This window comes from Pavona decussata, unplaced genomic scaffold (genome assembly GCF_977016875.1).
Source record: "Pavona decussata unplaced genomic scaffold, jaPavDecu1.1 SCAFFOLD_371, whole genome shotgun sequence".
Lineage (NCBI taxonomy): Eukaryota > Metazoa > Cnidaria > Anthozoa > Scleractinia > Agariciidae > Pavona > Pavona decussata.
The window spans coordinates 572442-592389 of NW_028145747.1; the positions used below are offsets into that span (position 1 = coordinate 572442).

At 38.3% G+C, this 19948-nt stretch overlaps 1 protein-coding gene across 1 annotated transcript in view; it reads right to left on the reverse strand.

Moving 5' to 3' along the window:
• LOC146452349 (rho GTPase-activating protein 21-B-like) overlaps positions 1–19948 on the reverse strand; it is a 41679-nt gene extending 21731 nt beyond the window's left edge. The window contains exons 1-13 of the mRNA XM_085097956.1: positions 19187–19948; positions 13017–13178; positions 11995–12133; positions 11490–11568; positions 10736–10790; positions 7803–9200; positions 5973–6116; positions 4800–4838; positions 3805–3858; positions 2306–2395; positions 1571–1696; positions 1222–1290; positions 428–495 (exon numbers count right to left, since the gene is read on the reverse strand). Of these exons, the coding sequence (XP_084954082.1) occupies positions 428–495; positions 1222–1290; positions 1571–1696; positions 2306–2395; positions 3805–3858; positions 4800–4838; positions 5973–6116; positions 7803–9200; positions 10736–10790; positions 11490–11568; positions 11995–12133; positions 13017–13178; positions 19187–19213 (2450 nt within the window). The 5' untranslated portion in view covers positions 19214–19948. The remainder of the gene's footprint in view (positions 1–427; positions 496–1221; positions 1291–1570; positions 1697–2305; positions 2396–3804; positions 3859–4799; positions 4839–5972; positions 6117–7802; positions 9201–10735; positions 10791–11489; positions 11569–11994; positions 12134–13016; positions 13179–19186) is intronic.

Below are 19948 nucleotides of genomic sequence, written 5' to 3' on the forward strand. Positions count from 1 at the left end.
AAAAAGTTTCACAAAATTGGCCCCAGATCTTCAATGGCAACCTAACTCAGTCCAGAATTGTGACTTTCAAAACGTCATTAATAATTCATAAGCCCACAGACCTATCAAATGGTCGATAAAACATCATATGCCATCGTTTTTTTTTTTTTTAATTCCAATAAACCCTCCTCTTTATTAGTATGCGGTGTTTAATGTTTTTCTCGTATGCTAATTTCCAATGTCACAAAAGCATCATTGTTACAAACTCTCTTGACACATGCTTTTCCAGGAATGTTTTGAAGCCATTCAAAATACTAGCAGCATGTGTTTTATCGGGTCTAAAACCACTTGGCTGCTCCTCATGGTTTTAATCCCAATAAAACACTGCTGCTTGTGTTTTAAACATTACGTCAAGGTAATAATTCAAAGATGTCATTGTCAGGCTCACCCAGATGTCTCTTGTTCTACTGTTTTCATTCTTCTAATAATCAAACTTTGACTGCTCACACCATTCTCCTGGTTGAAAAATCATAAAACATTTTTGAAAATTTCCCTCTAAAAACACAAACATCCTACATGTAAAAGTACAAATAATTAATGACTTTTTGTTTTGAACCCTTCATATTCACATTGCCGCAAGACGCAAAGTCTGGCCTCATAGCTTAGTTGGTAGAACAACAGATGATCAAAACTCCAGAGGTCATGGGCTTGAATCCCACCGAGGCCAGAGATTTTTTCTTTGCCTCCCGCAATCTCCCATTTCCTTACTAGGGCTAACATTCAGAGGGAAATTCATGGCTTTATATAGCACTTTAACATATACTGCAAAGTTAATTCTCTGATCCATCATCTCACAAAGTACACTGGTGCACAGCTGTGCTCCACCAACTGAGCTATCAAGCCAACTGGGAGCTGGTCATTTTGTGAATTCGTAATAGAGTGTGTGCACCGCGGCCATGTTGGAGGACTAAAACAATAGAAGATATTTGCATAAAAATAGAATTTATTTCCCAAAGGAAAATCATTGTATTGTTTCGGTCCTCCAACATGGCCGTCGTGCACACACTCTATATACCCTTAGAGGTGATGAGATGAAAGTGAATATCTAAATTTTCATATGTTCAATTTAAAAGTAGAAGTTTATAAAGCAACTTTTAATCACTTACACACACATTGCATTTTTGCCTGCATAGCACATAAACTTTAGAGTAAAAAATACACACAAAAAACCCACAAACTCACATCCTCGTCTGGGTTGTTATTAGCCTGTATCACAGAAATCCATGCCATCATAGAGTCATGATCTTCAGCCTGAAATATTTTATAACAGTGATTCAATACTGCATTTGTAATTTGTGCAACTTTGTAAATATGCCAATTGCTCTTTGGTTCTTCTTTCATAATAGATACTTTAATACTTCCAAATTGCCTTCTACTCACTTGTGAAACAAAAAGAGAATTTGATCTTAACATCAAAAGTCACTTAGGGGCTTATTCCACACACCCCTTCAATTCATTGTTGAGCTGGTTTGTATCTAAACGTAAGATGGTAGTCTAGTGTGAGCAAGAAAAAAAACAACAACAACAATACCTGAAACAAGAACTCCGATCCATTGAATGTTGTCATTCTGAACACATTCTTCCTCTTGGTGTAGTCATGAGCAATGTCGACAATGCTTGACTTGATACTGATTGGCTGCTCGTCAGAACCATCCTCCTGAAAACGTAGACAGTATTCAGTATATTACTTCAGTGTGAGATTATTCTCAACTACAAATGTTGTCTCTTTCCAATTCATAGTTTTCAGTGTTTGTTTCCTTGAAACAGCAATCTCGTATCCAGATGTCCTCAGGCTCTTTGGCCAGCAGTTGGTCGCCAGGAGAGACTCTGGGAACTGGAATTTTATTACCGCAGGATTTCTGTGGTAAAAGCTGTTATGAGGCAGCCAATCAAAAAATTTAAACAAATTCCAGTTCTCCAGAGTCTCTCCTGGTGACCAACCACTAGCCAAAGAACCTGAAAACTCTGGGTATGAAATTGTTCAAACAGCAAAACGTCATCAGTCCAAAGGAGTGTCTGGAAGGAAAAGTTAGAACCACCTTGCACAGCATAATAAACAGAACTGTAAGAAAGTACTGTTAAATTAATAATAAGTTTACTTTAAAGGTCACACTTCAGGATTTTATCTACAGACACAAAAGTTAGAACCACCTTAAGCCTATACTGTGGATTTCCTTCGACTTTACATTGTAGACAAAAGTATAACTTTCATCCACAAAATAAAAACTTGGAACTACAAAAAAATGACTTAAGAGTCAACATGTACCTGATGAGCCGAGCTTTTGTCTTTATATAAATAAAGGACATGGCCTCGCAGAACAGCAAACACTGGTTTCCAAGACCTTGCACTAGAACGCTGAAGAAAAGAGCAAAAATTAATATCAGACAAGTAAAACCTTTCTTCCTCTACAGTAAAAAGTGAGCTAAAATAAATACAGTAATGCTTCCCTGCTAGCAAAGGTCTCTTTTCCGTTGTATTCGCTGAACTGACGGGCATGAGGAAAAGAGACCTCAGCCCTGGGTCGAAACGGTCTTTGATTCAACCACCATCCGTAGTCGTGGACGACGCTTACAAAATGCATGCTCCCTGTATTGTTTGCTGGCCATGACTTGAGTCCACTGTCTCTCGCGCATTCATTTACAATTACTCCGCTGTCATTTAGTGAGCCCGCATAGTGACATTGCATCATGTGACGGTATGGTCGCTAGGTAACCGTAGCGCATGCTCAATACAGTCCGTTTCGACTCAGGCCAGAGGTCTCTTTTCCTCACACCCGTCAGTTCAGCGAATACAACGGAAAAGAGGCCTCTGCTAGCAGGGAAGGCAAATGCATGATGTTTGCAGCAAGAAAATCTAGGAAAGTCTAGAAAATGGGTTGGAGAAAATATATTATGAGGCCCAGTAAGTTTCAGAAGAGGAATCCAGTGTGGAGCAGGAGCTTCCTCTGGCAACCAACGTCTGATTAATTAACCCTTTAACCCCAACAGTAACCAGCATCTAATTGCAGGGTTTTTAGGAAAATGTATCATACATGCCTTGAGATCAAAATTGTTCCAAATGAGCTTTTTTTTGGTACAAGCACCAGTTATATTGTGCATGTTTTACATGTATGTACTTTTTCCTTTTATTTTAAGGGGCAGAAATCATAGATAACAAAAGGCAATGGTTATGAAACCTAACAAACATCTTTGTTATCTGTTTTTGTTTGCCTTTTTGGCTTTGCAGCAGCATTTGGGATTTGTTGGAGCAACTGACCAATCGAGGCATTTTTGTTAAGATATTCAACTGTGGTGTGAACGTTAAAACAAAGGATTGTGCAGGGTCGCGGCCCCTTCCAACATAAATTGCAGCCCCATTGTTTTCATGGCAAGCTTTCTAAACCAGTCCCTCAATTAACTATGTGTAAATTAAAAAACCCTAATAGGTTATTACACCCCTCTCTTTAAATAAGGTTATTGTATTGTATTGTATTGTATCATGTAAGAATTTAAAATTCAGTTATTCAGATAAACAAGAAAAAGCTCATTACTTTTCCTGAAAATGCAAGGGACCTACACAAAAGAAATGCTGTAGTGACACTCAAGTAATTTCTTTTGTATTTTGGACTGAACCAAGTCCAGCAAACCATTGGTGGTTGTGAAGAAAATAAAATCAGTTAGCATTGGTGGCTCCTTTGTCTAGATTGCTTGCTGGCTCACAGCACACTTTGAAGGACCAAACAATGGTTTATTAAAATGGATTTATAATTGTTGTGTTGTTTATACCTTCCCTCCATCCACAACAGCTAGTTTTCTCCACAGGAGGCCTTCCTTGCACACCTAGCATCAGAAACAAAGAAATTAAAACATCATGCACTTCAGTGCATTTCTTTTCTTACTGTTGCCGTTTTGTTAATTAACACTTTTCGATTTAGGTCTTATTTTCCGTATCTCTATCCGTGTTAATTGTGTCCAGCACCTTCATTCCATCCTGAATAATTTTCACACCATATGTAAATTCAGTCTAATATAACATTTTCTACACTTTCATTTTATCACTCACCCACCTAAATCCAGCAATTTGGTAAGTGTTTTTCAGCCGTCCAGTTTTGGTTTCAGTTGTCATTTTCACATTTAATTCTTTTATAGTCGTTCTAAGTTGTTTTCCTGTAACTTTTTCTGTTAGGTATTTTACTAAACCCCTTGGTTCGAGGTAATAAATTGTCGGATGGAAACCTGTGAGTCTATGTGGCCCTCGCCACTTCACTTACTACTCCAGCAAACGTCTCACTGAAGCATTGAAGACAGCAATCTGGCAATCTCTACTACTAGATTTCACACTAATCACATCCAAGATAAATTAAGTACCTACTTCAAGGAGCAATAGAATTGATCTTGAAAACATCAAAACTTACGTGGAGTCCATTTTAAGGTTTTTGTGGATATGTATCAGTTGATGAATTGTCATGGACAAATCAACCAGCTTTACACAAATTAAAATTAAACCTTAACCTTAAAAAAATTATGTATATCTTGTATACAGCTGCAATCTTGCTTCATCTTCAACTTTATTTGAAGCTGGCAACACTTCAACTGCATAATGATGTTCCCATAATTACAAAATTAATGCAAAAAGGTTGCCCAAAAGTTGCAAGAATTTCAACTGAACAACTTTCTTCTTAACCATTCACTTCTAAAATAATTATACACCTCCAACTGCTCTGTGCAACACTACATGTATTTAGTGACAGAACTACAAACATTTCAGAGACAACACTTACTTCTAACATGCCTGGCACTGCATCATGTTCTTTGTTTTCCTGCAATGGTACAAGCATAATTATTTAAACTTATTCATTATAAATATATTAAACAGTCAACCTGTAACAAGTGGCCCTGTATTAAGTGGACTCAAGACTAAAAGATCTCTCAGGGACTCAAGTAAGCAGACATGGCATTCTCAAACTCAATACTACCATGAAGGGGATTTGGAAATGTGATCTCAATTATCACAAAATTTTGGTGAACTTTTAAACATTTGAATTTCCACAAAAAATATGAATGGTTTGAGAAGCTACGTCAAACACTCAAAAGAGTGTTTCAAACATTTCCAAACACCTTGAAGTTGGTTAAAAATAAATCAGCTGCCCCTCATTTTTTTAAACCCAATTCTCTGTGTTTGGAAATCAGACGAAACATGCTTCCCTGTGTTTGATAAATGACTTGACACCATTTCAAAGCTATAACCTCATGTAGTACCATACCATACAACCACTTTTATTTAGACATTATGGGTTTTAAAGAAATAACTTGTGGGACTCTATACTACTAATACTACATGTGTATATACTTGTAACACTTTCTAATACTAACATGTAGTAGACAATAAAAATACTAACATGTAGTAGACAATAAAAATGTCATCCTTGTTTATAAATAATAATAATAAAAAAATAATAAATGCTTTGTTTATAGTGGAAATGCACTTAGCTTCCCAAAGCTAGTTTACAGGCATTCCACTCAGAAATAACGGGAAACAAATAATAATCAAATCGAACATAACATGTTAAAAATCTCAACTGGCAGGAGGCAAACCACAAGCGTGGCCGAGGCGGGACTTGAACCCGGGACGTCCGGATTTCAAGTCCAGCTCCTTTACCACTGGGCCACGCCGCCTCCTAGTTCTTTGTTTGTTTGTTTGTTTTCATTTGTTTTGTGTGGTTTGAACAAGGGAAATGGTGCATACTAGGCAACATTGTGTGAGGTGTGAATAATTATAATTGACCTTTTTTAAGACTAAACTGTGACTTTTACAAAAACCTTTTCTCTTAAATTTGAGCTTCTAAACTAAGTGTTCACCATACATGTATCTTCCTCGTTTTAAAAAATGTACAGTTTCTGGCCTTGAGGTTCAGTGCTTTTGTAAGTAATAGAGGCAAAGAAAGCACAAATACCTCTTCCTCTTTTGTTATCTCCAGTGTCAATTCACGGCCAGGTGACGCTGGAGATGATGTTGCCATCACATATGAGATGCGCCTGTTTGTTCGCTGGACTGTACCTTCACTGGTAACCTTTCCTTCAGATGCGCCCGAAAACACCTGTAGACATGATCACCACTTATCTTTTAGCAAACAAATAAATACTTTAATAAACACTGGAAGCAAGTAAATGTTTTCATTTTTTTACAATTTAAACAGGAAGTCACTGCATAGAAGAGCTCTGGGCCCAGCTGTTTGAAAGCCGCTTAACGCTAATTTATGATTAAAAGTGAAGAAAGGTTTTCATCTTGCTTGCTAAAAATGTGTTTAAAAGGCTAATTTAAAGCTAGACTTAGTGAATAAGACTTTTCTTTACATTAATATACTTCTTATGTTACTAGTTGGGAGAATTTGTCTAAAAATCAAAGCATTTCATCATTGGTGATTATTTCCTTATTCTTCTGACTAAATGTTTAATCAAGCAGCAACATACATGGATTAAGGAGAGATTACAGTGCAGGCTAGAATTAAGCGAACTACGCATACGTGTTTCAGACGCAGCAAAAATGCGTATGTGCATTTTTTTAGACTTGTCTAAATGTGCGCGTTTTTTCCATTGTTATTCATTGTCATAAGTCTCTTTGTGTGGTATTGTCAAATAAAACAAAATTCTTGAAGAAATTCATCAGGCTAGTAGAAGATAAACAGTTGATTTAAATGTTCTTACATCATAGCCAGTCTTATATTAACGTCTTAGGCTTCTGACACTTTTCATGTTTTTCAAGTTTTGATAAAGATGGCTGACAGTCATCAAAACTGTCAGCATTAATAAGACGTTAATGTAAGACTGGTGATGATGTTAGAACATTTAAATCGAAATAAAACAAAAGAATTCAACGGGTTGCAGACAAACAAAATTTGCATTTTATGAAATCAGCCAGCGACAGCTATTGTATTTTGAATCTTATCCGCTCCGTAAATACTGGCTCCTAACCGGTATTGAATATTTAGCACATGTTATAGAAAACATAAATCTGAGCTTATTAATCAAAAACTACTGTATACTCGGCCCGGTTGTTCGAAAGCCGATTAATGCTCATCTATGATTAAAAGTTAATCAAGGTTTTCATCTCCCTCTTTAAAAGTGGTTTTAAAGCCTAATTTCAAGCTAAAGGTAGAGAAAAGTCTAAGCCAAAACTGAGGGACAAAAATTTTTTGGAAGAATCTTATTGATTACATGTCGTAATTAAACTTGAATCAAAGTTCATGTTAATCCAGGATTAACTTAATCAGGCTTTGAACAACTGGGCCCTGGTCACCACAGGGGGTTGAAGGGTTAACATGAATGATCAACTGTCAAAATTTCTAAACAACTTCTCTAAAAGTGTACCATGAGAAACACACGGGGAATAGAAAGAATTTGCATATTGATATTAGGGCTTATGCAGTGTTCCAGATGACTTTCAGTCAGGGAGTCAATGAGGAATTGTGAGGGGTCAATAGGTGTGGTTCTAACCCAATCTTCTTAAGTTCATCATTCATTTTGTTGGGTCAGGAAGCCAGCTTTGTTGGGTTTTTGACCTGATACCCCTCTCTTATCTGGAACACTGCTTATGTAACCTGCAATCAGGTGTTCCATTTTTTTAGGGGAGTATGAAAGGGTGGCAGTGCAAGAGTCGGCGAATGGGAGAACAGAAGAAAAGAATCGTTCTCCTGACTGCCAACTCTTGTGCTGCCACACTTTTGCGCTCCCCTGAAAAAAAAGAACACCTGATCACAGGTCAGGGCTTATGTAGCTTAATATACCTCATCTTCCCGCTCGTCGGTGACAATGTCCATCCCCTCCTCTCCATTGACATCCTCACAGAGCTCCATTCCAGATGAGACATGCACCATGACTGGAGGTAGCATTGTGGACAATGCTTGAAACAGAGACGACTTGGCAGGCTTTTTGCCTTGAGGAGCTGTGGCCCAAATTTTCTGGTCTGGAGAAGAAGGCATACCCCGAGAGGTCGCCATAAGGTAGGAAACACGCCGAGGCTTTGGACTGCCCTGTTTATTGGCCTGAGAAGTTTCTGCTTCAGAGGAACTTGTCCCAATTGTTGGGGTGTAATTAATCTCTTCAAAAGAAGGTTTGTTTGGAAATATTGAAATCTTGCTGGCATATCCATCTTGCTTCACAGGGTCATCACTTTGCCGTGGTACTTTTGCAGGATGGGGAGAATCAGCATCTTTGTGCATTTCGCTGTTTGAATCTGTTGGCATCCATCTTCCATTGTCGCCACTCTGCCACTGAGGATACGCATCTTTACTCTCCAGTAGTGTCGTCCCCATGGTTGACGATTTCAATCCCCCTTGACGATCCTTATTCATTTTGGATGCAATTGTTCTTATTAAGTAAGATTTAGAGGGGGTTTCCTCTTGGGACGGCCGATTTGTCTTGTAGTTTGGGTCAGTAGCTACAGGTTGACGAGAACCAACATCTGCATTTGTGTTCATGTATGTTGTTGACGGACTATCAGAAGCCACAGTTCTAGGGGAAGATAGCATGAATGGAATGCTGACCGAACTGCGATCGTCATTTTCAGGGCCGTAAACATCAGCCACATTCATGGAGCTACGTTTGTTTGAATCATTGCTATTATTAGTGGCTCTGTTTCGTTCTTCAAGACCTTGTAATTCTACAACTGGAAGCGAATGAGAACGACTCTTTGTCCGGGAATCTTCCAAAACTGTCAATGTGTTCCCCACTTTTGAACCTTTCTCAAACCGTAGTGCTAGAGACCTCCCTGTGGAATCAGTAGTAGCCATGAAATAAGACCCTTCCATGCGAGGAGTGCTTGTGCTAGTTTCAAGAGCGCTTGAACTTCTTGACTTCAAATTGCTGTTGTAGTCCACATTATCAGAAGTAATAACATAACTTCTGTTCTCCATAGCTGTTCTGTCTACAGAGCCACGTCTCAGTGTAACAGCAGGAGAAGAGGTGTCACTGCCAAGGGATGTCGCACTCTGGGATGTCTTGTCAGACATTTTCAAATGGTACGAGTTTGCAGGGCTTATTGTCATGGTAGACATGACTTTACCAGGAGTTTCACCACTTGACCGTCTCCTATATGCTGGCTTGGGTTTCACAGGCGGTGGCGACTGGCTTAGGTCATGAGAACTAACAGAAATCTTTGGAGGAACAGAGAGTGCTGGAGTAACCTAAACAAAAAGGATAGTGTACATTGTAACAATGTTTTACGTTAAATCATGTATTGATAACAATGCACCAACCAGGCCTGTTGACTGTTGAAATAAATAGTTCTTCAGACTCAAGGGTTGGGAACAATCAAAGGCTCCTGTGAGCCAACTCGTGAATGCAGATGACACATAGTAATTGAAATTTAGACGGCTACGGAAACTTCCTCAAAAGCTAACAGAAATTATATCTTTGCCCGATTATGTAGCGAAAAATGACCATTCTTGTACTATTAAAATGATTGTCAAATTATTCTGTACAGATTGAATAAGCCGATTATTCTGATGCGCCGATTAAAAAAACTCACGTGTTTTTTTTATTCAAAGTTCATAGGAGCACGCCATGTGCAGCTACGTCATGCAAATTCGTGTCCCCGATAGTCCGGGGCTACTGGATTTCGCGATCGGGCTAGTGGATTCTAACCATCACTTGCCCGATGGGCAAGTGAAGTTTTTTTGGGAATTAAAATTACAAAATTACTGTGGGGCAAGCCGATCTCACAAAGGAAAATATGTTCAACAAAGTATCGCATCACATTTCATGCCCGACATAAATGCGTGAAATTTTTCCTTTGGAGTTCAGTCCACGCAATCCTCAAGTAAAAATAATGAACTATGACAAGCTCTTGCTAAATAAGAATTATTTATCGGCCGCGTCCTTTTGCTTTCCCATAAATTTCCAGTTGTAAATTTCGAAAATGAAACATTTTTTCCCTGTGAAGCTGACAAGATCTTAAAGTGTTCATTTCACCAGAAATTTGCATAATTTTGTTTACGACGTCAATGATGCGTGACATGGCACGTTCCACTTTCGCGTGAAAACTGACAAATTAAATTATTTTTTAATTAAATTATTTCTAAATTAAATTATTTTTAATTCTTAAAAGAAACCGCACTTTGTAGAAAAAAACGAAAAAATCTATAACTTTGCTCAGATTCAACGAAAAATCTCCATTCTTACACTGAAATGATTGTCAAATTATTCTCTACAGAATGAATGAGAGAATTCTGACGCGTCGTGAAAAAAAATTTTCACGTTTTTTTTTTTTCACTAATTGAGTTTACGACCCCGGACTTTCTGAAAAACTGAAAAAAACTTGTAACTTTGCTCAGATTGAACGAAAAATCTCCATTCTTGCACTAGATGATCGTCAAATTATTCTCTACATATTGAATAAGAATTTCCTGATGCGCCGTGAACAACAAATGTTCGCGTGTTTTTTTCCACTAATTGAATTTAAAACTCATTCACTGCGCACGCCCGAAAGTTAACGACAAAACCGACTGATCGACTGATCGACCGACCAAGTCGAGAGTCAGCTATCGCTATAACTCGTTCATTGCGCATGCGCGCATTCACGAGTTAAAAACGACATTTGTTATTGATGGGCTTTGAGCAAAGAGCGGCAAGTGCTGATCTTGCTAAAAAAAAGTGCTCAAAAAATGGCATGAGGGGTTATTAACCTTGATCTGTTTTAATTTTTTACTGAATAACTAACCATTTGAAGAACACAGTCTTCTTTAGGTATGATTCCTAACTCCAACAACTCTTGGCTGAAAGGAAAAATTCACAAAATTGTAAAACAAGGCTGAATCAGTCTGTGATAAAAAGAAAAAAAAAGTAACCTGTTTAGTTCCCTTACTTGTAATGATAACTGAGCTGTAAGACAATTGGAATGTGACCAACATTCATAAACAATGCCACTCTAGAGTGGTGCTGAAGTGTCACAAAAAGGCATTAAATATCATTTCCCATACTACAGCTGTACATGTACCGTCACTAAGATGGCAAATTCAAGCATTTTCCAAGGTTTGTCAACATGAAACCAATACTAAAAATAACATCTCAATTTTTTTTGGTTCATTCAGACCAGAATAAATGATGAGAATGATGTATTATTCAGTAATGACACAGGCAAACTCGGAAAAAGAAAATCCGAGTGCTCCTATCAGGAGTCGAACCTAAGACCTTCCGATTACTAGTTTGGATGCTTTACCACCGAGCTACAGGAGACTCGTGGGAGCTAAGGCCATTAAACTAGGTTCATGGGACAAACATCCTGCATACTGCTAGGGTTGGAATGTCAATGAGTGGCATGTGCGCAATGAAAGGAAATGTGACGTAATGTTTTAAGCCTGGTGAATGTTACGATTATTATTATTTTATTTCTTTAATTTGTTTATTTCACATATTTTGTACAAGATAATCATTTCAAGATAAAAATACCTCAATACATACAATAATCTTCTTACCTTGCCACTATAAGCTCGATCACTTGAGAATATGATTTACCCATTACTGGATGTCCATTGACAGACACAATCTGATCACCTTCATAACAAAAACAGGTACAAGGGCTATTTGATACAGCATAGAAATTGAGAAAGATCCATAGAAACATTACTTTCCATAAAAATCAAGGCAAAGCACAGGAAAGTCCATGTACATAATCTCAAAGCTCCTTCCACAGCCGCCCTTTAAATCCATGTCCAATCCACCCGACCTGAGTCAAGTCTTCTAGAAGTCCAGATGATTTGACTCACGGGAAGTCAGGTCACAAAATCATATGGGCAACAACATGAACCTTTCTCGCTCTTAAAGTCTGTGCTTGTGGTATCATTAATTTAACGAATAACAAGAAAGCTTTCTCGATTTGCCAACAAGTCACTCTGTTTAACAGTGCTCAAGAGTCAACAAGAGAGCACAAGAGTTTCAGATCAGATGACAGGGAGAGTTTGAGCTCTCATCAATTCTCACCTGTAGAGAGTCCTGCCCTGTCTGCCGGTCCACTTGGTGCAACCTGACGGACAAACACAGTGTCCATAGGCTCTGTCTTCTGCCGTTCAACATCATCAACACAGAGATCCAGACCATTTACACCAGGTTTAGCACCGGGCTGAAATGAAACAAAAACAGAACACAACACAACATTGTTTGCAAGAACTGAGTACATCTTCAAGTGATGTATCTTTACTTCTGATGTTATATTGTTGTATTATTTTCTTAGACAAGACAATTTGCACTGTACAGTCTCTTTGGGGGAGCAGGGATGGTGCAGTGGTGAGAGTTTGTTGTTGGATCCTTGCCCTCGCTACAAGAGGTTTTTCTCCAGGTACCCCAGTTTTCCCTTCTCCTTCCAATTCAAGCTGGAATATTGGCAAACATTTTTATAATCCTAGTTAGGTAGATCGATAGTTGATATTGATAATTACGTAGCTGATGGAAATGCCGTGTATAAATAAAGTTATCCTATCCTATCCTATCCTCTGGCTTAGGAGATTGTGCAAGCCCCCCCCCCCCCCCCCCCACTCCCCAAGTTGTGTTGTTAGTGCCTGTGAAGTCATAACTATATCAAACATGAGGAAAAGTGTTTCATCCAATTTCCAAAATCCAAGAAGTGGGTTGAGTTGGGTTGCCTATCTGGCTCAGAAGCTATCTGGTATAATTTTCAGTGTGAAAATACCCTAAAGCTGCCATTACACGTTGAAACTTTTAGCTGAAACTTGTGTGCAAAGGTGCTGCGAAACGAGTTTCAGCAGGCGTTGCACCGTGTAACATGGTCGGTTTCATGAAACTTTTTTGAACTTCCGTTGCAAGACAAATTTCACGAAAAGTAGAACCGCTTTCTACTTCTGCAACGGCTCGTAACGGTTGCAGTGGTGAAAAAAAACAGAGTTTCACCGTGTATCACCACTTCGTGAAACTGGCCTCGTTCCCCGTTGAACACAAGTTTCAGCTAAAAGTTACAACGTGTAACCGTGGCTTAACTATGTACTAACCTCGCTTGATTTTTTGATAAGTTCTGGAGGGTAAACAACAAAATGCCGCAGAGTAAATCCAAAGCCATTGCTTTGACGCTGAAGACTAATTAACTTGGAAGGTGGAAGAAATGCTGGGTTGCTACCATGGTCTTTGTTCTGTTGCCAGGCCAGTTCACTTTCCTGCAGAAAAAATAATAATTCCAGTCATGCATTTCAGTGAGATATGAGGATCAACACTACCTCCAGGGTAGTTTATTGGACAAGTGTCACATTTCCTTAATTTAGCTCCCTCTAAGTTTTAGGACCCCTTCTGCAAATCCTGTATTAAGCCCTTTTCTCTAAAAAGCCCCCCTTTAAGCACCCCCCCCCCCCCTCCACCCATTTCCTTCACAAAAACAGATCAAATTGACTATAGCTTACTGTTTGTTAGATTATCATTTTACAGTAGTGAAGGAGTGGGTGCAATAAGACCCTAAGGCCCCGTTCACACTAGGTGCCGGTTCCCGGGCGCTAGTCTGAACAGAGCTTTTTGTCGGTGCCCGAGCAAAAATCTGGGCTCAGTGCCCAGGCACGGGCACTACCTCCAAGGGTAGTACTCGGGCACCATTCCTGGGCATGGGCACTGGTCTGAACAGGATTTTGTCAGTGCCTACGTTTTTTCCTCATGCTTCCCTACGATACGGCAAACAAAATGGCGGGCGCTAAATTGACGAAGGAGAACTCGATTGCTCCCTGGGTACCAAGGAGTCTGATCAATGTCCTTTTTAGTGCCCGGGCAGTGCCCAGGCACCGGCACTGAGTCTGAACAGGGCCCAAGTGTCTTTTGATGCAAGGTCAAATTCTCCTTTTGTTTCACAAGCAAATACAAAGCCATTTGAAAGGAAAATCTACATGTAAGAGAGCAATTTATCAGAGGTCACTTAGAGCTTTTTTCCAGGCAGCCCTTCAATTAAAGGGCTGAGAGGATAACCATCTCATCTTGAATTTTAGGGTAATATTATTTTCATTTTGCTACATAAGTGACTGAAGCTTTGCATGTGACTTTCAATTCAGTCAGAGAGCATCACTGTGGTTTTGAACTTAGTTTTTGAGAAAAACAAGGCCAAAATATTGAGTCCACTAAATTCAACACAAGTCAGTTAGTACACTCTTTTGCCATGCATGTTGTTGTTCAAAATTTCTTTTGGTTTAAAAATTTTCAAACAAGTTTGATTTTTATTTCCTTCTGTCTCAGATTATGGTAATGAATACTCCACAAAGGAAAATAAAAATGAAATTGGTTTGGAAAAATTTTAAACCACAACACATACACTGTACATCTCAATAGATTCCCACAGGTAAAACAATAAACTGCCAAACTGTCAAAGTGCTAATAAAAAGTATTGAAATAACTTGTACAATACATATTCAGGCTGTAATATCACTCTAATCTTTATGTCAGACAGTCAATGCCCTCAACCAATACATATTATAACATAGCGTCAGTGCTTCCCTATCTAATTCCTATTGGCGCCATCATGGTACATTTCTCAACATACGCACGGCCGTGCGTCCATTTGATGACATGTGCAAGTCAGATGGGGGAAGCATGCGCGCACTATGTTATAAAAAGCTTTTCACAGAGAGACAACACCATAAAAAATGTATATTTATAAAGGCTTGTCGATGTTTAATGAAAGGCTAAGATTAAACCGATATGAGAAATCACTTTCACCTTTGTGTTTTTGTACAGCACATTTAGAGAATTTTATTAATCAGGAACAAAACCTGTTTTCCAGGAATCATTTAGTTACTTTATTTTCACTACGTTATAAAAGAATTGGTTCATGCTTTTAGCAGTGCGTATATCGAGTTATGGATGCACTTGGGAAGTTTGGAGAGCACTCAAGAAGCTAGAGTTGCTCGAGGCGTAGCTTCTCTTGTGCTCTCCAAACTTCCGGCGTGCATCCATAACTCGATATACGCACGCTAAGCATGAACCAATTCTTAAAGACATCTCATTCCACAATACTTTTCGTTTACTGTAACTCTAGTCTGTTTCTTACTTTTTTGCTATTGTAACTGCTTTTTGCTATTTAAATCAAATAACCACTCCCATCCCCTCCCCCTAAAAATTGATTGAAGTACATATACCCCCTGGGGGCTAGAGGTTTTATGGTAAGCCTCCTTCCTCTATTAAACATCTCTGCCTACCAAGGTTCCAAACTGAACTAAGAGTTTATTAACATAACAGGAGCCAATTTCATCACGTAATTTAGTTTTACTCAGAATGATTAGTAAATGTTACCTCTTTTTGTATAAATATATTTAAGTTGCAAATTAAGTTTAACTTTGGTAATAAAGCTTGTTGTTGTTTTACACCTGTAGCTAACAAACTGTACCCTTGTAATTAATCTGACTCGTACAATGTACCTAGATCCTCTCACTCTGCACGAGAGAACATTTGGTAAAATTCCGTTTTCGTGATGTCATAATGTATCAGGAATGTGACACAGGACAACTCCGCATGGTCAGCATTTGAAGCAAAAAGACTTTGTTCACAAATTGCACAAATTTCAATTTTGGCAATGTTCCACCTTCCGTATACGGAAAAGTACATCAACGCTTACAAGTTTCTGGGAAATAAGAAAGCCACTGCTAAGTCTTGTTGACCATGGTGCCCAAAGTGTGCATCTGGTATTCTCGGTTTTCACGTGACGTCACCAAATTCTAGAATTCAAAACTGGGAGGCCTACAAAATTTTTACCTTCATTCAAGGAAAGATTACCTAAAAATATGTCTGTTCGCAATTTCTTAGCTCGATGTCGTGCTTCCTTTTGAAAATAGAACAGTTTCAATTTCCGAGTTTCCATCGTGCGTGACATAAGGAGGACGGCCGTGACAGAGCTTTTCCGTATCTTAAAAATGACTCTTCGGGTGATTTTCAGCATTCTAAACAATTTAAGTTTGAGGAGAAATATTAATCTAAACATTCGAAAATTCACAAGGGCAAAAAAACCTTTTTTCTGGCAAAAGTGAACTCCAGATGTTTTTTCGTATTTCCGGCCGCCATGTTTGTGCCCCTCAGAGGGACACAAACATGGCGTCTCCATACTAAGCTCTATAAATTTATGTGAAACATTTTGTCAAATAACTCGAGTACGGAATGCCGCACAGACCTGACACTTGGACAGATGCCTTATTTATTTATCCTCTATACCATGTCAATTTTTTGACTTCATTCATGGAATGGTTTCAATTTTTTTTTTCAATGGCGTGACAGTGAAAACCGAGAATTATGCATACAAGCTAGTTGTTTGTGTTGGATTGCCCAGCAAAAATTTTCACAAACTTTTGAGCAAGAGACAATATAAAAATTGCATGTTTATTGTAAGAACTTATCCTAGTTGAATGAAATGCTAAGTTTAAAACAATACAAGAAACTAGTTTCACAGAAGGACAGAAGTGTCAAGATAGTTTTCTTTACAAGGCTCGTGTCTACTCATGCAGAAAATTAAATGCTCTCTACAAACACAAACACACCCTGCTCTCTGTCATGGTAGTCAAAATCGTTATTTTTAAAAAGACGATCATCTGATCAGGGCTGTCATTAAGTTTTCAGCCACATGTTGCATTAAGCTTCTCACCCGTAACAGTGTTGTTAATTTCTGAGTAAAATAACCCTTCAACCATTAAGATCAGCCATAACATCAAGTTTCTTTCAAGGGTATTCAGCCGTAACAGGTGTTACGGGTTACGGCCCTTAATGACAGCTCTGATCTGAGGATTACATCTAAATAACTTAAAGTAGTAAACAAGATGACAGTCATAAAAAAAAATGTAAACACCTTTATTCACCGCTGTGAAACCTTGGTTTGGGAAGCAAATGCGGTATCCACGAAAATTAATCAGAATTATGATTATGAAATCCAGCCAAGAAACCAATGAATCCTGCACATGAATGCATCCATACACAATGAGGTTTTAGCTTGTTTTGTGACACTACTACTCAGCAGGGTTGGGACTTTATGAAAAACCTCAGTGACAAATAAACACCGCCCACTCTTTTGGACTGCGTACCTTAAACTTAACCTCAAGTATTCATGTTTGAAATTTCAGCCACTTATAAAATCTCTTTAAGAAGGTGAAACTTGTTGGTAGCCAGCTCTTAGTGACATCTCTGACTCAGACAAAGGACAATAAACAAATCAAGCAGAGAAGAACGAAGGAAACAAACAAAATCTAATCTTTTAAAGCATTATTTTATTTTTAAAAGCACTCTTTCCAAATAAAGTAGAAATGCTATAATTATCACATTCCTGGAGTACACAAGCAAGCAGATCGCAAAAACTACACTACTCAGTCGTAAGTGTATTAAAATACTTGACTTGATGGAATGGAATGATTCCCGCATTCCAAGAAATAAAATTATGAAATAAATGCCTGCGGTAGTGTTTATTGTTGATTATTGGTCTCCACAAGGTGACCCTAACTTTTAAATCTGTGAAAGAAATCTTGAAGAATTATTATTCAAAAAAATGAAAGCTGCTGATCAAAATACTGTCAATTAATTCCATACGAAAATTTGCCCAAATATGTGTTTTGGCATTAAATAGGTTATAATGGGTTAAGTGCTAGGTCTTAAAATGAGAGATGACAACTGCTTCACAGAAAAAAATTATCATAGCCATTAAAAAAAAAACATTGATAAAAACATACTACCTTGGATCACTTTAAAGTTCAAGGAGGGATTGAAGAGAGATCCAAATTATCTTTGTTTTAGCTTCTGATTTTAAAATCTTTAGCAAAGAAATGGCTACCTATATCGATTGCTTACATATTTTAGAATAATTAATTTTTACCACAATGCTGTGAAATAAGAAGAGTATTTTGCACAATGAAAGAGACTATTTTGTCATTTACATTAGCAACTTCCTAAAATTAAGAGCTTGAGAAATGCTAAGTGTAAGGGATTGTTTACAAATGATCGATGAAATGACCAAAACAAAGCAATTCATGAAAGAGAGTATTTACTGCCAAAAATAAATGAAGCACAACATTGACAAATAATCGCCCTCACAAAATCAAGTACTTTACGGTATGCACAATCTTCCTAAGAATTAATAAAGTACTAATTAACCGAAATTCTAAACATGACAGGAAAGTTTTGAAACAAAATAGTAGCTCACTGAAATTCAGTGCAGTTCTTAAGTGAAAAACGAAAGACAAGTGACCTTGGAATTTGCCAAGAAAAATAATAAATAAAACGTTTTCCACATGAGCAGTCTTGCAAGTTAATATCACTTATTTCCAAATTACCGTCCTGCCTCAAACAATGGAATCGCGAAGTTGGACATGTTAGCTAGCGTTTGGAACCTCAACGCATCTTCTTTTCGTTCGAATCGCGATTAATTCACCGAAGAGATCGAGCTTCTTTACTACCCGGCGAGGTAGTGGAAAAATAAAGAGACATGACATGTCGAAAACAAGCTCAAGATTCGAGATAACTATCTCGCGATCGCACCAGGAAAGCCTGGTGAATTTAAATAGTATAGAAACCCGCCACGAGCGTAAATAACGTTGTTATAAGCTATTGTGATGTGAAATAGCAAACAATGAAGTGTGCTGCATAGATAAAAGAGCGAGTTGAAAACACAGACAGGGTTCGAGCAAATAATCGCTGCCCTCGGACGTTCGATTTTTAAATCACTTAAAAAAAACGCTTCAAATTAACCTGGCCTTGTTTCCAATGCTTCACGAATTGAAAGCGGATTTATCGAAAACGCTTCAGAACAGAAATTTAAAATATTAAAAATTGCTAAAAATGAACTACTCTTAAGCTTTACCAAAAAAGGCCGCGTTGTCAAATAGTTTCGCGTGAGGAAATCAACGACAATGAGGAGTTTACTGAATGTGGCTTCTTGTGACACGAAACACACAATTAATGCAAACATAAACATGGGTTCCTAGTTCGGTTCACGGTTCATTGAAAACGACATTGATCGTTGTTACCGTTTTAAAGGCTCTATCGATCCCTCAAATCACAAATAACAAGGGATTGGAATTCGATGCAGGATAGAATCAAGAACCGCTGAGGAATTTTAACCCCCGCCGAAAAAATTGTAATGTTTAGGAACAGCAATTGTTGGGTTGGATCAACAAAAACCCGTAAACGTTACTTCAAAAACACAAGAGTTAAGATGACTTACCTGAAGGTTTCCTCTAATAGAAGCCATATGTTGCTGAGCTACGGCTAAATTTAACCCATTTCGAGCAGCCAGCAACGATGAACAGTACGCACTCGTGCAAGTTTCGCCGAGGACCAATTGCCCGGTCGACTGTCAGTACAAACTATTCTAGTTGATGAATCGTAATTACTGGTTTATTCCAATGTAGCAAATGAGTCGTTTAGAACAACTGCCACCACCAACTATTCGGATTAATGATCTTGCCCCGTAAACGAAATCACAGATATGAAAAGAACAGCAAACTGGGCAGGACCATGCACGAACGAGTCTACAATATAAGCCTCATACCGCTTATAAACACGTTGACCGATTCTCACTTTTTCAAGTACCGCCAGCTCTCCGAGCTGGTAAATTCCAATTACTTTAAATTGGAAAATGAAACTCTTGTGGCTTGTTGCTCTAATGATGTCTTGGGCGTCAACGCAGAGCCATTCAGCGAACACATCCGGCAAAGTTCAGCCGGTTTCTACGCACAAACTGTAAGCCTTCCTCAATCAAGACAGCTATGCACCAATTCAAAACAACATTCCTCCAAACGAATGCTCCATAATTCGACGAAAACTTGAGCAACAGCAAATCACTGAAACACTCAATCGACAAAAAGCAACCAGGAAAAGTTCTCGGTGCCTTCTAACGTTCCAATTTGGGAGCAATTTACCGAGTAATACGTCCAATTTGGACACTACTAATCTCTCTCACTCACTCGCTTTGCAAGCGCCGAGT